Source organism: Zea mays, chromosome 1, assembly GCF_902167145.1.
Source record: "Zea mays cultivar B73 chromosome 1, Zm-B73-REFERENCE-NAM-5.0, whole genome shotgun sequence".
Lineage (NCBI taxonomy): Eukaryota > Viridiplantae > Streptophyta > Magnoliopsida > Poales > Poaceae > Zea > Zea mays.
In genome coordinates this window covers 177,274,491-177,296,340 of record NC_050096.1, presented here as the reverse complement: position 1 = coordinate 177,296,340, position 21,850 = coordinate 177,274,491, and the positions used below count along the sequence as shown (strand labels likewise).

Here is a 21,850-nt window from a genome sequence, read left to right as displayed (position 1 = left end):
AAACTGCAGCGACCGAAGCCAGTAGAGGAGGAACCACCTGTTTCTATCTGCGTTTCCTTTTTTTTGTGTGTGTGTGTGATTGATGCCATTTTTGTTCTCTTGTGTTTGGTGTCGTCCATGTGTGGACACCTGTGTTTTCTGTTTTTATAGAAAAAATTAAAAGAGAAAAAGATGTTTGGAGGGAGAGAAACTAGCTGCGTAAATGCAATGGACCCACACGCAAAAGAAGAGGGATTAACCAAGATGGAGACAGAAAGAAAGGGGAAAAAACAATGTGACAATGTGATACTACGAAAATGACTCCGACTTCTCTTAGGTCATCCATAGAAGCTCGTCCGACATCCGTTGTGTGTGGTTTTAGACCCATCCTTAATGCGGCATTCAAATTAAAGTGATGCCAAATAGTTACTTAGTTCTTCAAAAAAAGGCTAAGATTCATTTAGATCTAGTTGCTAGGTGCATTAAACTTAGTGCATCTAAACATGAGCCTTTTAACTAGTTATCACTTACCAGTTAAAAGAGTTAAAAGATTAAGGTCCAGTTATTGCTACATGAGTTAAAATCGTTCTTAGTGCATCTAAACAGGAATGCTAATAGGTGACCTAATTGTTTAGCCGAGCCTTTGAGTTGACAAGCTTAGCATGACTAGTGACTAGCCTACCTCATCCAAACATACTGACTTAGGAGCTCTACATTTCTCTATAGCACCAACATTTCTTAACCGCTTTCTTCACAGCTTCCCGTGCATGTTTCCCAATCTAGACATACTAACCTTAGAGCCTGTTTGGACCTGAAGTATTTTTTATAGTTTCTAAAGAATATCATTTAGTAATATCATAGTATTTTATGTTATAAGGTGTCTGAAAACTTTGTTTTCAAAATCATGGTATTCTAGATACTATGGTATTTTTAGAGTATTCGAAACTCCACTACAATTTAAAGTTTTTATGACATTGCTAGAATTTTGCTTAATACCATGGTTTACAATGGTGTATCAAAACAATCTTTCTTAAAACCATGGTATTTTTGGAGCTCACAAAAACTACGATATTATTATGACAATTGTAAAATATAGTAATGAAAAGTCATGGTTTTAAGAAACATTGTACCCAACACAGCCCCTTGCACATTTCAGCTTCTGCCATCTGGGATGGATCATGGATGAGTATATATTAATTCACAAGTGGCTAACCACTCCACTCTTCCGTGATTAATAACTCAAGTTAAAAGGCCAAGCACATAAATGAACTCAGTTGTCTTTCTACCATGTTTTCTCATTATATATTGGCATACCAGTTTTTTTGAAGCAGTATTAATTTCCATTCTCATCATCATTAATTAAAACAAAATAGCGATTTTTTCCCGAACTGTTGGTGCCACTGTTACTCATTCAATTGAACCAAACACTTTCTTTTCCCTCTCTATAACCACCCATCCCATATCCATCAGCACTGAGTTGAGCACCCCTGCTGGCTGCTTGCCCTGCTCCTCTCTTCTGCCCATGTCTTCTCCCTCCCCCATTCCACTGACGACAGTAGCAACCAACGGTGTCTCCTCTGTCCTCTCTCCTAAGTTACTTGCAGCCCTATCCTGTCTATCCTCATCTTCCTCCTCTCCCTGCCATCTTTTGCAAGATCTCTCCTTCGTCTTCTCTTTCCCCTTTTAAATCCACCGGAATCCCTCTTTTGTCACGAGCCAAGCCGCCGAGCGCAGCATAAAGCGAGCGAAGCACCAGCAAAAGAGAGCGACGCCGCCTGCGCCAAAGCTTCGGATTCCCGTCTATTTTACCCCCCACCCTCGCCGACTCACCGGCGCGAGATCCATCCGCAGGTGTCGGCGGCCTGCAGCCCCCCTTGAAAGATGGCGCCTTTCTGAGGCTCCCCGGGGGTTTCTCGTCGTTTCTTGCTTGGCCCCTAAAGCGGGAGAGCGGCTTCCAGGGAGCTCCTCCCGTTCCCGGCCAATTCAGCTGAAGTGGCGGCAAGTGGGTTTAGGGCTCGATCCGGTTTTGTGCCCGGGCGTGTCTGACTCTGACCCGGGCTAGGGAGCGGTGGTTCTTGGCTAGTTCTTGAGCTGGTTGCGGCGCTTATCCCTCTTCTTGGAGCTCTTGGATTGGTTTGGGGGAAAGCAGGTTCTTGCAAGCAGCTGCTTCGGTTCTCGAGGATGTTAATTTTTTGAATTCAGTCGGGGGGAATGGGGCTCTCGCGGTCTCTGGATTGAGCATTTCTTTATTGGAATTCGACATTTCGTGCGGCCTCCAGTCCATGGAGGATTTGGGGCTGTGGAAGCAGGCGTGGATGTGGGTGTTGTCCCAGAAGCACATCCTAGCGTGGGCGCACACGGCTGCGTGCGGCAGCAGGGAGCGCCTCGCCTTCCTGGTCGATCGGCACTGGCCCGCCGTGTCCCGGGCCTGCGCCACCTCCTCGCGACTCGCGCTCGCCGCGCTGCGGCAATGGCGCGGGTGCACGGCGCGCGGGGTGCTGGCGGTGGCGAGCCTCGGCCCTGCCGCCGTCTTCGTCATCCTCTGGAGCTTCTTCGTGTGCATGACCTCGCCGGCGTGCGCCCTCTACGCGCTTCTTAGCCTGGTTCGTGCTCGGTAAATCCTACTTGTCGTGTCTTGTTGCTTCTGCACTTTAGCTCAGATTTACTGGATAAGGATTTGGCATGATAGATTCTAAATCTTGACATGTGTTGCTTTTGCTGTCCAACTTTGCGTTGCATGGGAGGTTACATTTGTTTAGGGATGTGGTTAAAGTGTTGCCTGATGGATGGTGAAAAAAATAGGATAGGATGTCCAAAACTGTGCCACCACTGGTTGCCTTCATGTGTTGCTGCCAATTGTTTGTGTGAAGCTTTTAGTAGTAAGCTTATTCTATGCTATACTCAAAGTAATATCTATGAACTGCACACTGCGTTTTCAACTTCTTTTATACTAATAATTAGTTCTATGTAGATTGTTTTGCTACCAAAGGTAGGGTGGTGATGAAACATGGTTCTTGCTACTTGGTAGTAGTAAAATATGTGAACTGCTCTCTGCGATCTGTGCTTCTTTTTCACTACTTAGTTCTGTCTAGTTTGTTTTGCTGCCAAAGTTACTATGGTGACGAAACACAACTTCCGGATGAGTATGACCTGACCTAATCATGTTATGTTAATATAATTATGCTAGAATAATGCTATGCTACTCCATCCTTCATATCCTGTCTTGTAATATGTACCCTGCGGGGGTCCTATCTCAGCAAAATGCTAGAAAGTTGATGTTCAGTTGTTTTATCGTGCAGTAACTACTGTTTGTCTGATTAATTGAAATGCCAATACCTATGAATATAGCATACTTTTCATTGTAGATGGATTGACTCTAATACACACTTATGCCTCTGCCATAGTTTGAGTTTCTATCTCCCCAGTTGTGAATTGTAGCAGGCTTAATTAAGATGGGGAAAATGTTAGACCTTTTCATCTAGATTGCACTAGGTAAGTCATGCATGAATTCAATCAGTAGAAAAATAAAACAAAAGAATCCTAATGCTAGGTCTCCTGATATTTTCTCACAGATAGGTTGACATTTCCATGCTGACTGCATAGCTCATTGTCATCAAATTACTTGTATAATATGTAGCTTTTACTTGCAAGTAAGGACCAAGAGGTTTCATATTTAGATTTAGAATCAGAAAGTATCTGAAGGTGTGTCGTTTTCTAATTTTTAATAGCTCAATGTTTCAGGGGGCTGCAGCAGCAGTTGTTCACTATATGGGCTATACACCTGGCCTTTTCATTGTTGGGCTGTTTGGAATATTAATTATGTGGATGTATGGCTACTTTTGGATTACAGGAATGCTTCTAGTTGCTGGAGGTTTGTTTATTTAAACTTACAAATCTGCTCCTGATAATACTTATATTTCTTACAAGTCCCTAACCTGCTTCTTTTTTTCCTAGTAGTCATATTTATTTGACTTTACACCTGATGATAGGCTTCTATGTGTTAATGCAGGTTGTATGTGCTCTTTGAAACATGCTCGATATGTGATACCTGTTTTGACTTCATATGGTGTTTATTCTGTGGCTGTTCGTGTTGGGTGGCTTGGAGTCTTCTTGACACTAAACCTTTCTTTCTTGACAAATGATCTTCTTAATAAGTTAGTGCAAGGATACGAAGGAAGCACTGAAGAAAGCCAGTTTGAAGACATGAAGGATTCTGATCCAGTTATGGATGAGTTCTATCGTAGTTGTGAATTCCCATCAGTTCCTGACAGTGAACCTGAGACCGTGTCTTGCGCGAAGCCATACTGCTCAGCACCCATCCAAGATGTATTACATGTACAAAAAGAGGAACCTCCTAGTAAAGTAGTGAAATCTGATTCTACTTCATTGGATGAGATTAAGAGGATAATGGATGGTTCAAACCATTATGAAGTTTTGGGTGTACCTCGTAATAGAAGCATTGATCAGAAGACACTGAAAAAAGAATATCACAGAATGGTACTACAGCACCCCCCCCCCCCCCAAAAAAAAATATATATATATATAAATTCATATTACTGTCCTGTTTCTACAGTCTTGTGTTTTGTTTCTCTAGGTCCTGCTTGTACATCCTGATAAAAATATGGGAAATCAATTGGCTTGTGAATCATTCAAGAAGCTTCAAACAGCTTATGAGGCAAGTGTTTGGATGTTTATGCTTTGACTCATCATTGTCTAGATTAGTGTTTAATACAGTATTGTATCTTTTATTTAACAGCTAGTTGTTATAGGCTCCTTGCGTTCTGGTGGCTTGGATTGCCTCTCTTCCTGGACCCGTGGTGTCTAGGAGAGATGGCTTTAGCGTTGCTTTTTGTGATGTTTACCATGTGTATCACAAAACTCTGTAATTTGTTGTGTTCGGATTCAACCATGGTGAAAAAAAATACTGTATATTTTCTTTATTACCTTTCTGATTCTTGATGAAGTTAACTTGTGTAGTCATACCTCCCTGCAGGTCCTCTCTGATTTCACAAAGAAAAACAGCTATGATGAGCAACTGAGGAAAGAAGAATCACAGAAAATGACCCCAAGATCATGTGTTGTCTCTCAACAGGTTGTTTCTTATCTCAGTTAACACAGTCAAATATTCAAGTGTATAGTGTAACTTACTGAGAAATTAGCATGGTGCCATTGCAAAGATGCACAAACTGGGAAATACTACTGCTTGTGAGACTGGCTGATGGGCCCTGTGTCCACATGTCAGGGACACAACAATGATATTTTCCACCTGAATGGCCTAATAGATGTTATAAAGGAATTCACTTCAAATAAACTTATCTGACAGACCTTTTTTTTAGAGTGGTGGTGTGGAGTTTCTCTCAGAAGAGTCCAGGCGAATACAGTGCACTAAGTGTGGTAATTTCCATATATGGATATGCACCAAGAGAAGCAAAACAAGGGCACGATTCTGTCAGGTTAGTCACCCGGTGTGGACTTTTCAGGGTACTTTTTGTTTGATTGGGTATCTCTGCAGCTATTTAGTAAGAATTATGTGGATGTAGGGCTGTGATCAGTTTCATCAAGCCAAGGATGGAGATGGATGGGTTGAAACCAGATTTTCGACCTCCATCAAGGTACATTGATGTGTTGCTTTTACAATTTATTATATGGAAGAACTTATGAACAGTGTTAAATTTTGTACTTTATAACCGCGGAAAATTTGTATGGAGCGGTTTCAAACAAATGGAACATGAAGTAAATCAAAGCATAATGGACAACTGTGTGAATTCTGTAATTCTTCTGGTGTGAATATTTGTGTTTACAGAGACAAGTACGATTTTTTTTTTGTCGTCCTCTGTTTTGAACCAAGCTAGTCTTATGCTTTTTCAGGCTAATATTTTGTTTAAGGTTCCGCCAGTTTAGGTGTAACAGGCCAAGTATTTAAGGCATCTGACTATATGTCAAATATTTTAAGTTGTTATATAGGTGGATTCCTAAAGTACCTTGGTCTTGCCATTCAGCTTCTATCTCTATCCAATTTATTTGTCTCACGAGTCAAATAGTTCTAATTCTGGGATGTACAAAACCTTTGGAAGCTACTCGATTCTAGAATGCCTATTTTCCCAATGAAAATGCCCTGAGATACTCATTTTTTTCATTTCATTGTATTTGTTTTTGAGCAATGTGCTGCCTTTTTCACTTCAGATGGAAATACCACGGGCTTTTGTCTGTGCTGAGAGCAAAATATTTGATGTGTCTGAGTGGGCTACTTGCCAGGTGAGCGTCTGGCTCGATCCAACTGATTACTGTTGCTATTTTGATGTGTGAATGAACTTACAGCTTTGAACATTCACATGAAATGTTTCTTCGTTCCATTTAGGGGAATACGAATTTACTTCACGACGAAGCAAAATTTACCTTTCTAACGGATTTCACTGTCGCTGATTATCCAGGGAATGGAGTGCAAGCCTAACACTCACGGTCCAACGTTTATGGTAAACATGGTTGGCGCAGATAGGATGCCTCAGAGATCCTACAGTTCCCGGTATCCCTTCAGCTTGGACGCAGAGATGATCCCGGAAGACGAGTTCGAGCTGTGGCTTCAGCAGGCGCTGGCGTCAGGCGTCTTCGCTGACAGCCCCAAGCGCAGGAAAAGTTGGAGCCCATTCAAACTGCCTCAAAAGGGAATTAAAAGTTGGCGAAGATCGTCATGAGGGTGCAGCAGGCATTACACAGCGAGGGGTGTAGGCGACTACATCATTGGAAAGAAGGCAATGGTGCAGGGCTTCATGAATGTAAATAAACTGACCAACAATTTGCCCGGATGGACAAGTGATTTTTGTTCGAAGGGAAATTTGGATCCATACCATTAAAAGATCACCACTTTGGATCCATACCATTACTATCTCACTTACATGTGGGTCCACATGAGTCAATGACATGTGGGGTCCATGGTATATATCTAAAGTTTGGATCTTTTAATGGTATAGATCCAATTGTTCCTTGTTCGAAAGGAGAAAGAGGGTGGAGAAGAAACACTCATGAATAGGTATAACACATACCACTGCTGAACTTGGTTCCCTCTGCAGCAATCCCACGAGTTTAGCCGTGAACCAGTGGTGCTATCCCCCCTACGATCAAAGTACCGGTGGATCTGTGGTGTGTTAGTTTCAGTAGTTTAGGGATCTGACATGGAAGAACGCCAAGACATCGTTCCTAAGACGGCTGAGATATGGAGCGGTGTTCATTTTAATCGTCAATAATATTTCTGAGAAGCATTGTCTTTGTGTAGAAGGGAAGGAAAGAAGGATGAAAGTGATATTGGGGACTGGCTGTAAAGTGTAAATACACTAAAAGCTCCCTCCTGTGGAATTACTGCTTGTAACATTGTATACACTGACTGATTAACCTAGTAAAAAACTTCCATGTTTCAAATTCTCTACTCTACTGTTTATTGTTCTGTTTTTTGTTGCCACTGCCAATACCTCTCTGGTGGTGATAGAACCTCCGCTACCTGCTGCCATTTTAGCCTGTTTCTAGTGCTGTTGCAGGTGTCTGCCGTATACTTTAAAGGTCTGCGTGCCCGTCAGCTGATCAACTCTCATGCATCTAGCGAGTAGTACAGTGCATTGAAATGCTCCATGGCCATCCCAGTTTTAGGACGTTGCAATTGCAACACCTTCAACATGAGGAAGAATGTACTACTAGGATATAGTCCCATGGTTTTTTCTTCAGCACCATGAATTACCCGCAAAGCTTCGTTCCTAGTTTGAGAACTTTATTTTTCAAAAGAATTTAGTTAATTTTCTCTTTAGAAAATAATCCTGTTTAGATCACTGCAATTGAATTCCATTCTAATAATAGTAATTTAAGTATATACCAATTAAGCTAATTCGGTTTTATGTAAAATATATCTGTATACTATTATTAGCAAGATATCAGAGATATTTATGTGCTACATTTTTTACTATAGATGAGTGAGTCGAAGAGTGTCCTATAAGTTACAGAGTAAAAACACATTCTACTTATACATAAAATCATTTCTCATCCTCTACCTCATTAATTTAAGATAGACTTATATCTAAACTTTGAAAATGGTGGAATGTCAAATTCCAAGCTAAATAGGTTACTTTATTAAGCAAATTATAATTCCTCTTAAATTAAGGGATCCAAACGTCCCGTTAGAAAAATAGGGTTTCCAATCTAGCCCTTAGTGACTAGGGAATTGGGGGATTGAGAGAGAAATTAGGTTCCTGCAATCCCCCTCAATTTTCGTATCACCAAACCAGTCTCTAAGGGCTTGTTCAATTACGTCTTGACCGAAGGAGATTGAAGAGGATTAAATTCCTCCCTAGTCAAAATTGAATAGAAGGGGATTTAATCCCCTTCGATCCAGACGCAACCGAATAAAGCCTGGAGGCTTGTTCGGTTATTTCCTTTTCATATGGATGAAGAGAATTGATATGGATTGAAAGAGATTTTTTTTTTAAAAAAGCGCAGGAGAGCTGCGCATCATTTAATTAGAGAAGAAAAGATTAAAAATGGACCAAGGTACAGAGCCTAAGAAGGCAAGATAAAAACACGCACGCACGCACACACACCGTTCTACAACTAAGTAGCTTGGGAGAGATTTTGATTTGCTAGAAATTGAAAACCATTCAATCCCCTTCAATTCATATGGATTGGTGTTGAAACGAACATATTATAAAGGGGCTAAAATCTTCTTACTATTTAAAATTAAATAGTGAGGGAATTTTATCGCCTTCAATCCTCTGGCTCATAAAGAAGCCCTAAAGGAAAACATGTCTCTCGCTATTCAGATTTAGCTGGACATAACTTTTTCTGCTACGCTTCCAGGTCACAGAGATTTTGATGCTTGTGCAGAAGGTGTTGGAAGGAGAAACCATCTAACACCGAGCCACTACGGGAAAATCTTGACAGATTTCATGTCCTGATGTCCATACAAACAGTTGCGCAACATCGTAACAAGAGTTAGAACAACATGCTGTGGGAGAATGGTTACACGTGCTTACAGCAAAAGAAGCTTGCTAGCTTGGAGTATTTTGTGCAGTAGACATGACTCCAGTTAAAAGGATGTGTAGCCATGGCTGTTTAATTCGTAGAGTTACCGCTTTTCAGACTTGATAGCTTCATCTGTATTATTAGTGTGCAGCTGTAGTTGAGCTCAGACTAGAAATTCAAAAGGTTGGTTCAATGATAGTAGCTTTACATAGATGTGTTGGGGTAGTATAAATGCGTATGTACGTAATGGTTGTAGGTTTAGGTTGTGTGGTTATGAACTGATGATGCTTTGGTGACAACAATTATTTCAAAGAGCATAGATTCTTGCAGTCACATGGAGTACTGTATGCTTGTAGTGGGTAGGGGAAAACTTGTAACAGTTGCATTCCACTGATTTTCCCCCAATTGAACATAGGATTTTCAATTCCAAAACCATAGTTTTTCAGACAAAGTGCTGTTTTCTGAATTTGCTCAGACGACCATCTCTTCATGCTCACTGAGCGAGCAGCACAACATTAACATCAGATGCATGCAGCTGAGCACTGCCTCGTTCAAATGTGTGCATGGTAGTAGAGTAGCAAATCTAGGGAGAAACTGGCATGGACGCATGGTGCGGACTAAAATGTTAACAGAATCAACTTCAACAGGCTCCTGTCACGTCAGATGCACACAATAAAAGGCACAAAAAAAGAACCATATACCACTCACAGACAAGAACAGGATCATAAAGTCTATGCTATACATGTTCCCCACCTATGTGACGCTGCAAGCCTCATTGTATGCACAGGTCAAGCCGCATCTTGTAGTGCACATCTGCCTCAGCACCCCGGCAACGACTGGGCTGACGCCATGTCAGACAAGCTGGCGTCTGAATCGCCACAGCGTCGCAGGTAGGACTGCCGTGAGGACTGGGCAGACGACGCGCCTGCGGCCACGTTTGCCTCTGACTGGAACTGCTGCTGCGATGACCGAGGGACCATGGTAGACAGGCTTGGCCCTGACTCTCCACACCGCCGCAGGTACGACCCGTGCTGGCTCGAGCCGCCAAGGTAGTAGTAGCTTGAAGAACCGTAGCCAGAATTTGAGATGTAGGGCGAACTGACGTGTGGACTGGGCGATTCATGCCGAGAATGGGGCAATGGATACCTTATGCTGATTGGTGGAGATAGGTGGCTGCCGACGAGGGAGTGTGTCGACGACGACAAGTGTGAGATGCGAGGGTGGGGAGACGACATGTTTGCAAGGTCTGTGGTGCTTCTGCTTGCATGGATGACCCCAGGTAAGTTTGTGTGAGATCTGAAGGGGTTGGGGGAGTGGGGGGTACTAGAGACAGAGTAAGCACGAGAAACCGAGTGCGATGAAGGATGCCGGCTTATCGGCCTGGGTGGGGAGGCTGCCACGCTCGACCTGAATGAAGATGGCTGAGAAGGTAACCGGACAGCAGAAGAAAGCAAGGGGGTAGCCTCTGTGGCGGGAAGTTCTGATACTCCACTCGTCGCGTCTCGCTTGCATACAGGGCAGAATGTTCTCCAAGAAGTTAGCCACAAGTCCACACAAGCTGCATGGAACTCTGCAAGGCAATAGACAAATATTCTCAGTTTCCTACTTACCTTATACATCCTATTCTTTGCATAAATGATTTTATACAAGGATACACTTCATTCAGTGCAATAACTTGATCCCCCCCCCAATCAATTAAATTTACAGCATTATCGGCACCTAAGGATAAAAGACTCAAAACTATTACAAGAGAACATTTGTCTTACATTCAGTAATAAATCAATAAAAATCTGTAATGTTCTCTAAACATAAGCATTAAGTGGTTACTACAAGAAAAGGCTTGCCCAGATGTTCACACACCAATTTTAGTTACTCCGTTTAAATGAATTTGCTATATATATTTTTGTTACACTTTTTTACTTACTGCTTTATTTTGTCTAGTCCTTGTTGGCTTTCATAAAAATCTTGCACAAGGTTTTCATCCCAAATCAGAAGAGTGAAAAGTACAGTATAGCAGACCAGTTGGATGTGGTAGAGTCCCAAGCCATCATACTATTACAGTAGCATAATATAAAAAAAATGTAAGGAGCTAAATGACATACTGTGACGACAAGGCAGCACTCTGAGCTTTTCTCCGACACTGTAGTCTTCCAAACAAATGGCACACATCGATGATGTGCAGTTATCTTCTTGCACTTTCGTGAAAATAAGACTTGGCATAGCCTTAACTAACTGACTGCTCATTCCATGGAACTCTCTAGCTTCTGGGATTCTAGGGTGGTCTCTCCTTATTCGATGCCTTCTCACAAAGAAACACGTAGCTAATACAGCAGACATGGCAAGCAGCGATATGAATGAGATTGCCATGATCGACCAGGCTGAGTTGTCGAATGTAGGTAGTATCCACACCTCTACATCAGTATGTCCTGAAGATTTCTTCAACACCTCTCCTGAGGCCTTCGAAACGAAAACAGCGTATATGTGTATGCCACTTGAGCTTCCAGCCACTGCAACAATTCTAATTAGAGAAGGTACAAAATCAATTGCCAATATAAATCAGTGGAATAAAATTCCATCCAGCTATGCAGTTAATTTTTGTTGTATATTTAAGCATGATCAGCACAAATAATTGTTTTGGCTTGTTTGTAGAGAGCAGAGATGAGAGCATTTGCTTGTGCACCAGTCTTGTCTCTACTTAGTGCATGGCTATCTATTCAACTTCACAATGCTATAGATAAAGTGAATCATGCATCTACACAAACTGCATTAAGAAAATGGAAAGGAACAAGTTCAAGTGACAAGGAAAATTACTTGAAACCAGGACCCCACTATTTTCATTGTCATACACAATTGCAGCTTTGAATCCAGCATCCTGTGCATTTTTCACTTTCTCATCAAACGTGCATCCGCCTCTTACAATTAATGCAAAGGGAGATGGCGGGCCCTTGACTGCCTTGATTGTTAACGGGCTGCAGGCATTCAAAGGTTCAGAAGCATAAACTATGCCATTGACTCCTGATCCTTTCACTCCTGGAGCTGTAATCCAATTGAAATGGCATGTTTGAATCGTTAAGGAAAATAAAATACTTGATGAATGTGAAAAGGAATAAGAGAGTAAGAAAAAAATGAAGTGTACACAAGCAAGTCAGAAAAGGTATAAAAAAGCCAAGGCACACCATGAATCAGCTAATCTACAGTGTAAGAAAGAAGAAGGTCAAACATAACACCTAAATTGAGCATATAAGCAAACCATGCAAACAAAAAGTTTTAGATTAAGTGGGCACCAATGCTAGCAATTGATCAGACAAAATTAAATGATTGTAAGGAGTGCAGGACTCACAAAAGCTTGCCTCAATATCAGCAAAGGACAAGGTCAGATTATTCCCCAATAGCACGACATTGGCATCTCCCATCTGAGCCATGACGCAGACAATGGCACAGAGAACAAGAAATCTACTCTTCATCTGGGCAGTCTCCAAAGCCCTAGTAGAAGAAAATGTAGCTCTTTTTTATGAAGCACAGGCACATAACTGACAGGACAGAGAGCCAACTCATACTTCAAATACTCCAAATAAGCGTCTCCAAGTGCAGCGAAATGCTTACACCCGCAAGAAGTACCTGTGGGTCACAAAGCAACAAATCAGGTTCATTCCTGAAGGAATTTTGAGTAGAAGTTGGAGATATTAATATTTTTGATTTAGTAGAAGGAACAAAACTATTCCCATAAATTATGTTTTCATTTCCACAACTGGCAAGGCAAGAGTCGATCTTCCAAAAGTGTGTAACAGTGAAACACAGTAAATACAACTCCACTCGATGGCCTTCCCTAAGAAATTGAACTATTGACGAAATAAGAAATTGACATGGTATGGTGCTGAGCTGCCTGGTGTAGTGGTAACAGTTGTCTCACTGGGTCACCACTCACCAGGTCACGGGTTCAAAACAGCCTCTCCGCATTTGTGGGGGAAAGACTTTCCCTTGGTTTATCCCTTACCCAGAATCCACTCATGTGAGATCCTCCGACACTGGGTCTGCCCTTTTATGGTGCTGAGCTAGAAAATTTCGAATCTGCAACAGTCTCCCAATGTTAGAACTCGACAATAATCATGGCTTTCAGCACACAATGCTAGATAATGACAGTCCGAACCCAGAAGATAAAGCTGGAAGGTTTCGAGTCGGTGTAAAGAAGAAGTGGACGGGGGGAAGGAGATTCAGACTCGACTAAGGAAGCGTGGCCATTGCATAAAGCTAGGCATCTAGAACCTGATGCTCCAGAGATGCAGAACCTCTCAATCACAGCTAGAACCAAAAGCTAAGCGCTTGGGTCCATAAATCTGAATCTCCCTCCCTATGTGCCACTTATTTATACTAACTCCAAACTATCCAGCTTTTATCCTCCCTATGTGTCGCACCTAGCGCAGTGCTGCTTAATAACGAGATTTTTTTTCCCAGTCCAAACATCGGGATATTCTTGGAGATTCGAGTGGCAAATAGACCACGTAAAAAAGGAACCATTACTGGTGTTTGGTTTCAGTTTTCCATGGTGACCTACCTTAACAGACCCGCACACAGCATCATCACTAAGACAATCCAATATAGCTAATGGCCTAATGTTAGACTACAAGGTATTGCAAGTTACCAGATCCTAAACGGCAATAAAAAGAAGCTAGTTCCTAATCAAGCTACGTTTTTCCCCTTCTCGTTCAGCTTTGTTGCAGTGCAATAATATGGAGGGGTGCATAATTAGCTCTGCATATTATTCAGAATATGGCACTACTCACAGAAGCTACATGGCGAAAACCGAAAAGGTACGTCCACTTTCCCCAGACCAGCAGCCGCATCAGCTGGGCATGGAGTGCCACCACTGGTGCGTTGCCGGAGACCAGAGGCCTTCGACGGTTGGACCAGTTCCACTCACACTCACACAGTCACACTCACACGGTCACACCTGAGTTGGTTGCGAGAGGAGCACCTGCTATGGTTGGCCCCTCCAATCCGCCGGATCCGCTTCGAGGAGGAAGGCCGCGACTCACATGAAGGTCGGGGTCGGAGAAGAAATCCCTGGCTGCGGGACTGATGCTTGGCGGCGTGATGGAATCCTAGGGCACTCCGTCGTCCCCGTGCTCCCGGAAGACCTCCATCGCGGCGACGCGGAAGGGGAGCGGGGACTGCAGCGCACCGGCTCACCGACGCTAGGAGAGGAGGGCGAGTGGAGTGGGAAGGCCGGAGGCCGCGGAGGGCAAGTCGCTTTTCGTTTTTGTCGCCGGCGAGTCCCACCCGCGGGATCGAGACGGAAGACACTAGACACGGATAGAGTCAGGACTCGGGAGGGCAAATTGGATAGAGTAGGGAGGGCAAATTGGTCTTTTGACCAATCATAACTAGACATGTTTCAACCCTTGAGACTGGTCGGATTCGGATCGAGTTAAGATCGGATCATGGGTCATTTATCACTGCTCATTGGATCGGATCGGTTCGTACCTTTTTGTTTGATGTGTGGGTCAGATTTTCTTTTTGTTTTAGGTTGGGTTTTTTTAAATCGGATCTTTTAGTAAAAAATCATGGTCAGTATCCGGCTCGTAAATTATTGCGGGTTAAAAATTATAACTTATATTCACCGTTGCATTAGTGGGATTGGGTTGAACCGAATTTTTTCGAATATATCGAGTCAAATTAATCGGGCCATAATCATAACTACATGCCACTCTTGCAACGCTGGCTCTCTGGTTTTACGTCCGACCAACCAACCACCACACTCCACGCACCAAATCAGATGAGGAAGAGGGATTGCTTTGCTTGGAAGAGAGCCTATGTTTGGCCGCTAAAATGACGCATAGAATACGGTGGTGGTTGTATAATTCACCTTTTTTTAAAAAAAATCATCCAACAAATTACATTCATACTTATAGCATCTACTAAATTCATCAAACAATTGAAACTAAGACCGAAGCCGTTTTTTGGCACGACTTTGCTCCAATTCAGAGCAGCTCTACTCTAAAACTCTAGGTGGAGTAGCTCTGCTCTGGAGTTTAGATTGCTTACTTATAACCAGTGATACTTCAATGACTCCAAACTCCATGTCTAATTTGTTATTTAGAGATTTTGAAGCAACAAAAGAGATTCTTCAAAAATGTGCATTGCAGCTTTAAAAACTCTATGGAGTAACTCTGGAGTTAGGGTGTGTAGTATACTCTGATAAGCTTCTCCTTGAAATTTTGCTATGAAGTCATGACAAACACGTCTTTAACGCACCATTAAAATCGACGCTAGATTCAATGGAAAATATTATTTGATATGTAACATATTAATTGGATATGATTATGGAGGCGTTAAAAGGCAGGTGATCTCAACTAGCGTCGGGAGGGCAAATTAGTCTTTTGAATAACCATAACTACCTGCCACTCTTGCAACGCTGGCTCTGGCTGTATGCCGACCAGCCACCAGCTCACCAGGCGAGGTTGCTTCGAGCCTTCGAGGAAAATTTAGCTCCTCTATATCTAATCTAATCAAATTAATTCCAAATGCTTGCAGGTACTGAAGGAAACACATACAGATTAGATATGACAATCAGTACCCTTGATCTGATACCCGGTAGAAATTTACTCTATTAGGATATGTATAAATTAAATGTTCTACCCACAGGTCTTTTATTAGACAAACCCCTTCACCCAATGGGTAAACGAGTATTAGAACGTTTCACCCTCACACATATCCGTTAACCCGTGAGTATAAAATACTCGGTATAAACTTAGTCCAAAAGCATTGTTGGGGACTTGTTCTCAAGTGCTAAGAGTTAAGAACAAGGCAACATAGAAAATGTTAATCGTTAACGCCCTTCGTCCTCCGAGGCATTATTTCCCTTAGGATATAATGACTTGTGGACGAAGGTTATGAAGGACATACCTTCATAAATTCATCAAACAATGACGAAGGATAAAATATAAAGAATGTAGAAGAACATATGAACAATCATTTATTATTATTGAACATAAACAAAAATATTATTGAACTATAAGTGTACCTTCAATCGGAAGGAAATGATAGTACAAGCGTGACGCAAAAAGCGAATGCCAAGTCAGCGTGAACAGTACGGGGATACTGTTCACCTATTTATAGACACGGGACACAGCCCTTACAAAATTACATTCATGCCCTTTACATTTGATAATAACTCTATAGTAATCTATCGAGGTCTGAATAGCCTTTTCATCTTTAAGTCGGTTCCACTCTTTGCTGTTACGCCGAAGCTTTCCTGCTCAACACCTTCGGCTCTGTATCAAGCTTCGTATTATTCCGGTCTGCTGCAATGCCAACTTTAGTCTGAGGGTACCTGTTCACACATTGTACTACAGAAATACTGTTAAATCCTGTTTTTGAGGACCTTCGGACGCCGAAGGTCCCCAACAGTTGCCCCTCGCAATATTAATTTGTTTGAAATAATAAATTTAGATTGCGATATGGACGAAGGCTATACGCCGAAGGTCCGAAAAAACACCTTCCCTTTGCTAGAATAGCAACATTCAATGACAAGTGGGGTCTTTCAACTTTCAACGTACCGAGCGTATAAATACGGCCATACCGCAAACTCATTTTGCACGCTTTCTGGCCAACCACTCCCGCTCACTCAATTTTTAGCTCTTGTGCACTGTGATTTGCTAAGCTTTTAGCTTTGAAGCTTCGGCTTTGAAAACAGTTTTTTAGTGTTTCCGAAGATGTCTGAAGCTGCTAAGAAGGCTGCTGCTGAGATGAAGCTGAGTCTTGATGAAGAGAAGAACTTAGGATTTCTTATAGCGATGTCGAAGACCAACACAGAAAAAATTACCAAGGAGATTCTAGAAGGGCTGTCTGAAGATACTGGTGACAGTGAAAGTTATGATGTGGACAGCGGTGGCGAAGACTCCGAAGATCGCCCCTGGCGACCAAGCCATTCAGTTTATGGTAAATCAACTATCAAAGAGAATCATCTTGTTAACATGAGAGGAAGGTATTTCCGGGATTTGTCCGTTGTGAGGGCCGACGAAGGGGAGAAGACTTGCCCACACCCTGAAGAGAATGAAGTCGTAGTATTCCGAAGCTTTCTGAAGGCTGGGCTGCGATTGCCCTTGAGCAGCTTCGTCGTGGAGGTGCTGAAGATTTTTGAAGTCTATCTTCACCAACTTACCCCCGAGGCAATCATAAGGCTGAACATCTTCGTGTGGGCCGTGCGAAGCCAAGGTCTGAAGCCTGATGCAAAAAGTTTTTGCAATATGCACGAATTATCATACGAGACAATACCTTGGGGTAAGGAACAGTATCACAATAACTTTGGCTGCTACAGTTTTGTTTCTCGGTCTGGGTCAAGCTGCCCCGTGCCAACTTTTCGGAAGAGGTGGCCTAGCGGCTGGATGACAGAATGGTTTTATGTAAAAAATGATCTGAAAGCACGGGAAGACATCAAAGGTATAATCATGCGTCCTATTTGGCAAAGCTTCGGCCTTCGGAGGCCGAAGGTTGAAATGAATGAAGCCGCCGAAGAGTGCCAAAGAGCGTTCGGCGTTGTCTGCTCTTTTATAGGAACAAGGGACTTAGTACAAGAGCATATCGCCTTCAGGGTGTGGCCGCTTGCGGAGAAATGGGAAATGCCACAAGAAACCATTAAAGAGGCCGACGAAGGTGGACTTATCAGGTTTAAGTACACTTTTAAATTTGGAGATAAATTTATTGAGCCAGATGATGAGTGGTTGAAAAGCATTGACAATTTAAGTGATGAGCTGCTTGGGACCTACTCGAAGGCCGAAGATAATGCAATGTCAGCAGCCTTCGGAGGCCGAAAAAAGAAGAGACTGAATCGGGTATTTGATGCCATCGGGTTTGTCTACCCTGACTATTGCTATCCCATTCGAAGGCAGAAGAGAAAAAACACAACCTCTGCAAAAGAAGAAGCTGCAGCTGCTCCTAGCGAGCCAGAACCGAAAAGGAAAAAGATAAAGGTTCTTACGCATCGGCCGCGTTATATTGAACCAGCTTCGGTGCCCGAGTTTACCGGAAAAACTTCTTCGGCCACCGAAGCTGAAAAACCAACCGAGCCAGCCTTGTTGCCAGAGATCGCAGAAACGGCCGAAGTGCCACCGAAGATAGAATCGGAACAATCAAACATTTTGTTGCCAGAAACAAAAGAGAAAGCCGAAGCGCCGTCCACAGAAAAAATTGAAGAGGTAAAAGAAGCAACTGAGGGCTCCAAAACATCCGGAGTTTTGAGTCCTGCAGCAAACATTGAGACAGTAAAGAATCAAAAAGTGCCAGCCATGACTCCGAAAAGAAAGAGGATGGCCAATGTGCTAGATGTACTGGAAACAATCAAATCTTCAAGCACACCTCCGAAGAAGGCTGCTGTTGCTTCTGAAACAACAGCTGAAATTTCTGGTTCTACAGCTCCAGAGCAAGAAATTGAAGCCGAAGCTGGGCCCTCAGAGCCCGTAAAGGCAAAAGCCTTGGAAAGTGAGGCAGAAAAAATAACAAAGCCAACCTTTGTTGAAGAAACTGGTGTTGTTACCCCCGAAGCATCCCCCAAAATTCGTGATTATATTTTTCGTCATGCTTCGGGAAAAAAATTATCAGAAAAAGAAGAACAAGAGGCCCAGCACTATGCCCAAAAGTTGAAATATCCGAAGGGGGCGTTGATATTTAATGGCAGTGGAGAAGAAGATTTCTTGTATTGTCTCCCCGACAGCAAGGAAATTTCTGTCTGTCGGGAGATGAGCAGAAGCTTCGGATTCCCAACTTTAGAAGACGGACTTTCAGTGCTGTCAAAGAACGATCTGGCCGACAGCCTAGCTTACAACAGTTTAAAGGTGCGACAAATGGAATTCTTGTATTTTTGTCGAGTTCAAATTTTTTCGTTTGTTTAAAACTATTGACACAGACATGTTCCTGTTTGCAGGGCCTGATACTCAGCAATGCCCTCAGGGCACAGAAAGATGCTGAAGACGAAGGTTGTACTATAGCCCTGAGCAACCTTCGTTCCGAAGTAATTGAACTGAGGAACGAAGGTCTCGAAAAAGACAAAATATTATACTCATTGATAGATAAAATAAAGGAGGACGAAGCTGCTTTTAAAAGTCAAGCTGAAGCTCAGAAACGCGAAATTGAAGACCTTCGGAAACAACTGGCCAGAGCCAAAGAAGAACGTATACTTGAAGAAACAAAGCGTGAACTCAGCGATCAATGGGCAGATCACCTAGAAGTGACTGTTGAAGAGCTTCGTTCATCCAAAAAGAGATGCTACAATAAATCTATGGATTGTGTTAAAAAATTAAAGGCTAGCTTCGCCAAGGTCGGCGCATTCTCAAGTGAGGAAAACTTTTCGAGAGGCAATCCCGAAGGTGTCATTGAATGGATTGACCACGAAGCTGAAGCCTTCGAAGAAATTTTAAATAGCCGAGGAGATATATGTGCCTTCTCTGGCGCCAGAGGGATTGCCACCATTTTAGAGAAGAAGGGCTGCGAACATGTAAAAATTTTAGCACAGTCTGAAGCTGCTTTGTCCTTTGAAGATACAAAAGATCCTTCGGCCGAAGCTAGCATAATTGGTGGAAAGTTTTTTACCGATATCTGGGATAATGGTGGCCGAGAAATGGCCGGAGAAATTATTCGAAGAAGTGAAAAGGGCATTCACGATGCTAGAGAAGTAGCTGAGGCTGCTGTCAAGAGCGCAGAAGCCGAAGGTCAATTAGGTACTAAATAATAGTTTTTATCGTGTTGTAATCTTTAGGCTTTTAAGATCTGTTTGCGATTTGTAATAGCAATGTAGCCGTGTCCTGCTTCAGATCCGACTAAAGCGCCTTCGGACCCTCAGCCGAAGGGGACGACGAAATTAAAAAGATGGCCGAAGATATTATGGACGAAGTCGTCAATCGGCTTCTGAATGAGGCTGCAGAAGTCGTTTTGAGAGAGGAGTAAACATTTTTGTAAAAAACTTCTGAAATGTAATATAGTGTAACATTTTGTAACCCCGAATGTAATATATCTATTTTTGTTACTCAATTCTTTACGATGCATGAAACTTTACACACGTACCGTTTTTGAGTCTTTGGCGAAAAAACACCTTCCCTTCTTTTCATGCTTCGTGAAGAAGAATTACCATTTATCACAACAATATCCGAAGTATCCTGAAAGAGTGTTGAAGCTTCGTAAAAACATGCTTCAAGGCTATACTTCAGAAATCGATATTGTTGCTCCTTGTGACTTGGCATGATTTGCCCCTTTTTCAAAGCGTTTTCCCGAAGATTGATATCATATTTCTTTCTTATGCCACATGCAGTATGATGTATGATGCTTATGTTATGCAAAGATGATGTGATGATGTTATGCTATGTAAGGTGATATTCCAAAGGTACACGCATATCTGCGCGATAAAACACATAATCTTTTTGTGAATCAGCGTTGACTTTTCGCTATAAGCCTCCCTTAGGAGCTTCTTCGCCTTTTACTTCAGCGGAATCAGCGTTGACTTTTCGCTGTAAGCTCTGCATTCCCTTAGGAACGTCTTTGGAGCTTCTTCGCCTTTTACTTAGGCGGTATCAGCGTTGACTTTTCGCTGTATGCTCTGCATTCCTTTTGGAACGACTTTGGAGCAGAAAACTTACACTGCGCTCCCTTCGGAGCGGCTTTTTGTGACTTCGTCAAACTTACTCTGCGTTCGTTAGAACGACTTTTTGTTGCTTTGAAGAATTTTGGATAGTTCGAAAGTCCTTCTTATTATCACAAGTCTTTGAATTTCGATCAATTTAAGCCTGTGGAGGAAACATCATATTTTTTGTAGGAATTAACGAAACTAATTACACGAAACCTAAACAATGTCCTTTATTACAGAAAATAAAACTGAATGAAAAAGATTGCTATTAAGGTAGGATATTTGTCAATAGATGTGCTTTGACTCTGGCACAGTGCTATTAACTGTACGAGCTTCGGACTGCTCTCTGAAGTCCCTCTGGTGTGGAGTATACTGGCTCCCTTCTGGCTGCTGGCCTTGTTGCAATGGAGGTGGAGGCGGAGGCTGTTGCCAGGAAGCTTGAGGCTGACTCGCCGAAGCAACAGAAACTGCAGGATGATTACCCACATATTCTGGGATGTAGGGCGAATGATACGAAGCTGTATGCATGACCTGCTTCGGCTGAGCCTGCTGTGCTGCTGCTTCAGCTATTTCCTTTTGCTTCTGAATAGTAACATGGCACATCCTGGTAGTATGGCCTTTGTTTTCACCGCAGAATAAGCAAAAGATTCTTCTCGGTTGATCACCAAATCTTCCTCCGAAGCCCCTGGCGCCTCTGCCTCTTGGAGCTGGAGGTCGGAAGGAACTTTGTTGTTGCCCTGAAGCCTGTGAGGAGTATTGTGGCCTTTGTTGCTGACTCCCTTTATCATCATTCTGGGTAGAACTGTGAATTGACCTGACATGCCTCGGGTAAAACCTTCCTCCGAAGCCCCTAGTCATTTCAGAAAATCTGAAAGCCTCCTCCCTTCTTTGACGAAAGTCATTGTCAGCTCGAATGTATTCGTCCATCTTCTGGAGCAGCTTTTCCAGTGTTTGTGGTGGCTTCCTGGCAAAATACTGTGCTGACGGCCCTGGCCGAAGCCCCTTGATCATAGCCTCAATGACAATCTCATTGGGCACTGTTGGCGCCTGTGCCCTCAATCGTAGAAACCTTCGGACATATGCCTGAAGATACTCTTCATGGTCCTGGGTACATTGGAAGAGAGCCTGAGCAGTGACCGGTTTCGTCTGAAATCCTTGAAAGCTAGTTAACAACAGGTCCTTCAGCTTCTGCCATGAAGTGATCGTTCCTGGACGAAGGGAGGAATACCAGGTTTGAGCAACACTTCTGACAGCCATAAC

At 42.8% G+C, this 21,850-nt stretch overlaps 2 protein-coding genes across 7 annotated transcripts; one reads left to right on the top strand and one right to left on the bottom strand.

Moving 5' to 3' along the window:
• The first annotated feature begins 1,449 nt into the window (after positions 1 to 1,449).
• On the top strand, positions 1,450 to 7,392 carry LOC103640598 (Chaperone DnaJ-domain superfamily protein). The gene is made up of 9 exons (XM_008663819.3): positions 1,450 to 2,582; positions 3,721 to 3,850; positions 3,989 to 4,476; positions 4,574 to 4,654; positions 4,973 to 5,071; positions 5,316 to 5,432; positions 5,520 to 5,591; positions 6,163 to 6,234; positions 6,411 to 7,392. The coding sequence occupies exons 1-9, from the start codon at positions 2,262 to 2,264 to the stop codon at positions 6,669 to 6,671; spliced, it is 1,641 nt and encodes a 546-aa protein (XP_008662041.1). The 5' UTR covers positions 1,450 to 2,261; the 3' UTR covers positions 6,672 to 7,392.
• Positions 7,393 to 9,373: 1,981 nt separating this feature from the next.
• Positions 9,374 to 14,316, bottom strand: LOC100281566 (RING finger protein 13). Of its 6 annotated transcripts, XM_008676748.4 has the most exons (7): positions 13,952 to 14,316; positions 12,905 to 13,047; positions 12,537 to 12,597; positions 12,320 to 12,462; positions 11,791 to 12,015; positions 11,082 to 11,486; positions 9,508 to 10,549 (listed from the first exon to the last, which is right to left on the bottom strand). In XM_008676748.4, exons 4-7 carry the CDS (start codon positions 12,441 to 12,443, stop codon positions 9,798 to 9,800), a joined length of 1,506 nt encoding a protein of 501 aa, XP_008674970.1. In that variant the 5' UTR covers positions 12,444 to 12,462; positions 12,537 to 12,597; positions 12,905 to 13,047; positions 13,952 to 14,316; the 3' UTR covers positions 9,508 to 9,797. The 6 variants fall into 6 exon arrangements, with proteins under 6 accessions (NP_001398752.1, NP_001147957.1, NP_001398751.1 ...); NM_001411823.1 differs by having other exon boundaries at positions 9,374 to 10,549; positions 12,320 to 12,597; positions 13,952 to 14,315; XM_008676755.4 differs by lacking the exon at positions 12,905 to 13,047.
• Between the last annotated feature and the right edge of the window lie 7,534 nt (positions 14,317 to 21,850).

Bases quoted from the DNA above. Each gene is read 5' to 3' on its own strand.
- LOC103640598 (XM_008663819.3), top strand. From the start codon at position 2,262: ATGGAGGATTTGGGGCTGTGGAAGCAGGCGTGGATGTGGGTGTTGTCC. The intron at 5,433-5,519 runs GTTAGTCACCCG...ATGTGGATGTAG, and splicing joins CAAGGGCACGATTCTGTCAG to GGCTGTGATCAGTTTCATCA. The intron at 5,592-6,162 runs GTACATTGATGT...TTTTCACTTCAG, and splicing joins GATTTTCGACCTCCATCAAG to ATGGAAATACCACGGGCTTT.
- LOC100281566 (XM_008676748.4), bottom strand. From the start codon at position 12,443: ATGAAGAGTAGATTTCTTGTTCTCTGTGCCATTGTCTGCGTCATGGCT. The intron at 12,016-12,319 runs GTGAGTCCTGCA...ATTGGATTACAG, and splicing joins TGATATTGAGGCAAGCTTTT to CTCCAGGAGTGAAAGGATCA. The intron at 10,550-11,081 runs GTATGTCATTTA...ATTGCCTTGCAG, and splicing joins AGTGCTGCCTTGTCGTCACA to AGTTCCATGCAGCTTGTGTG.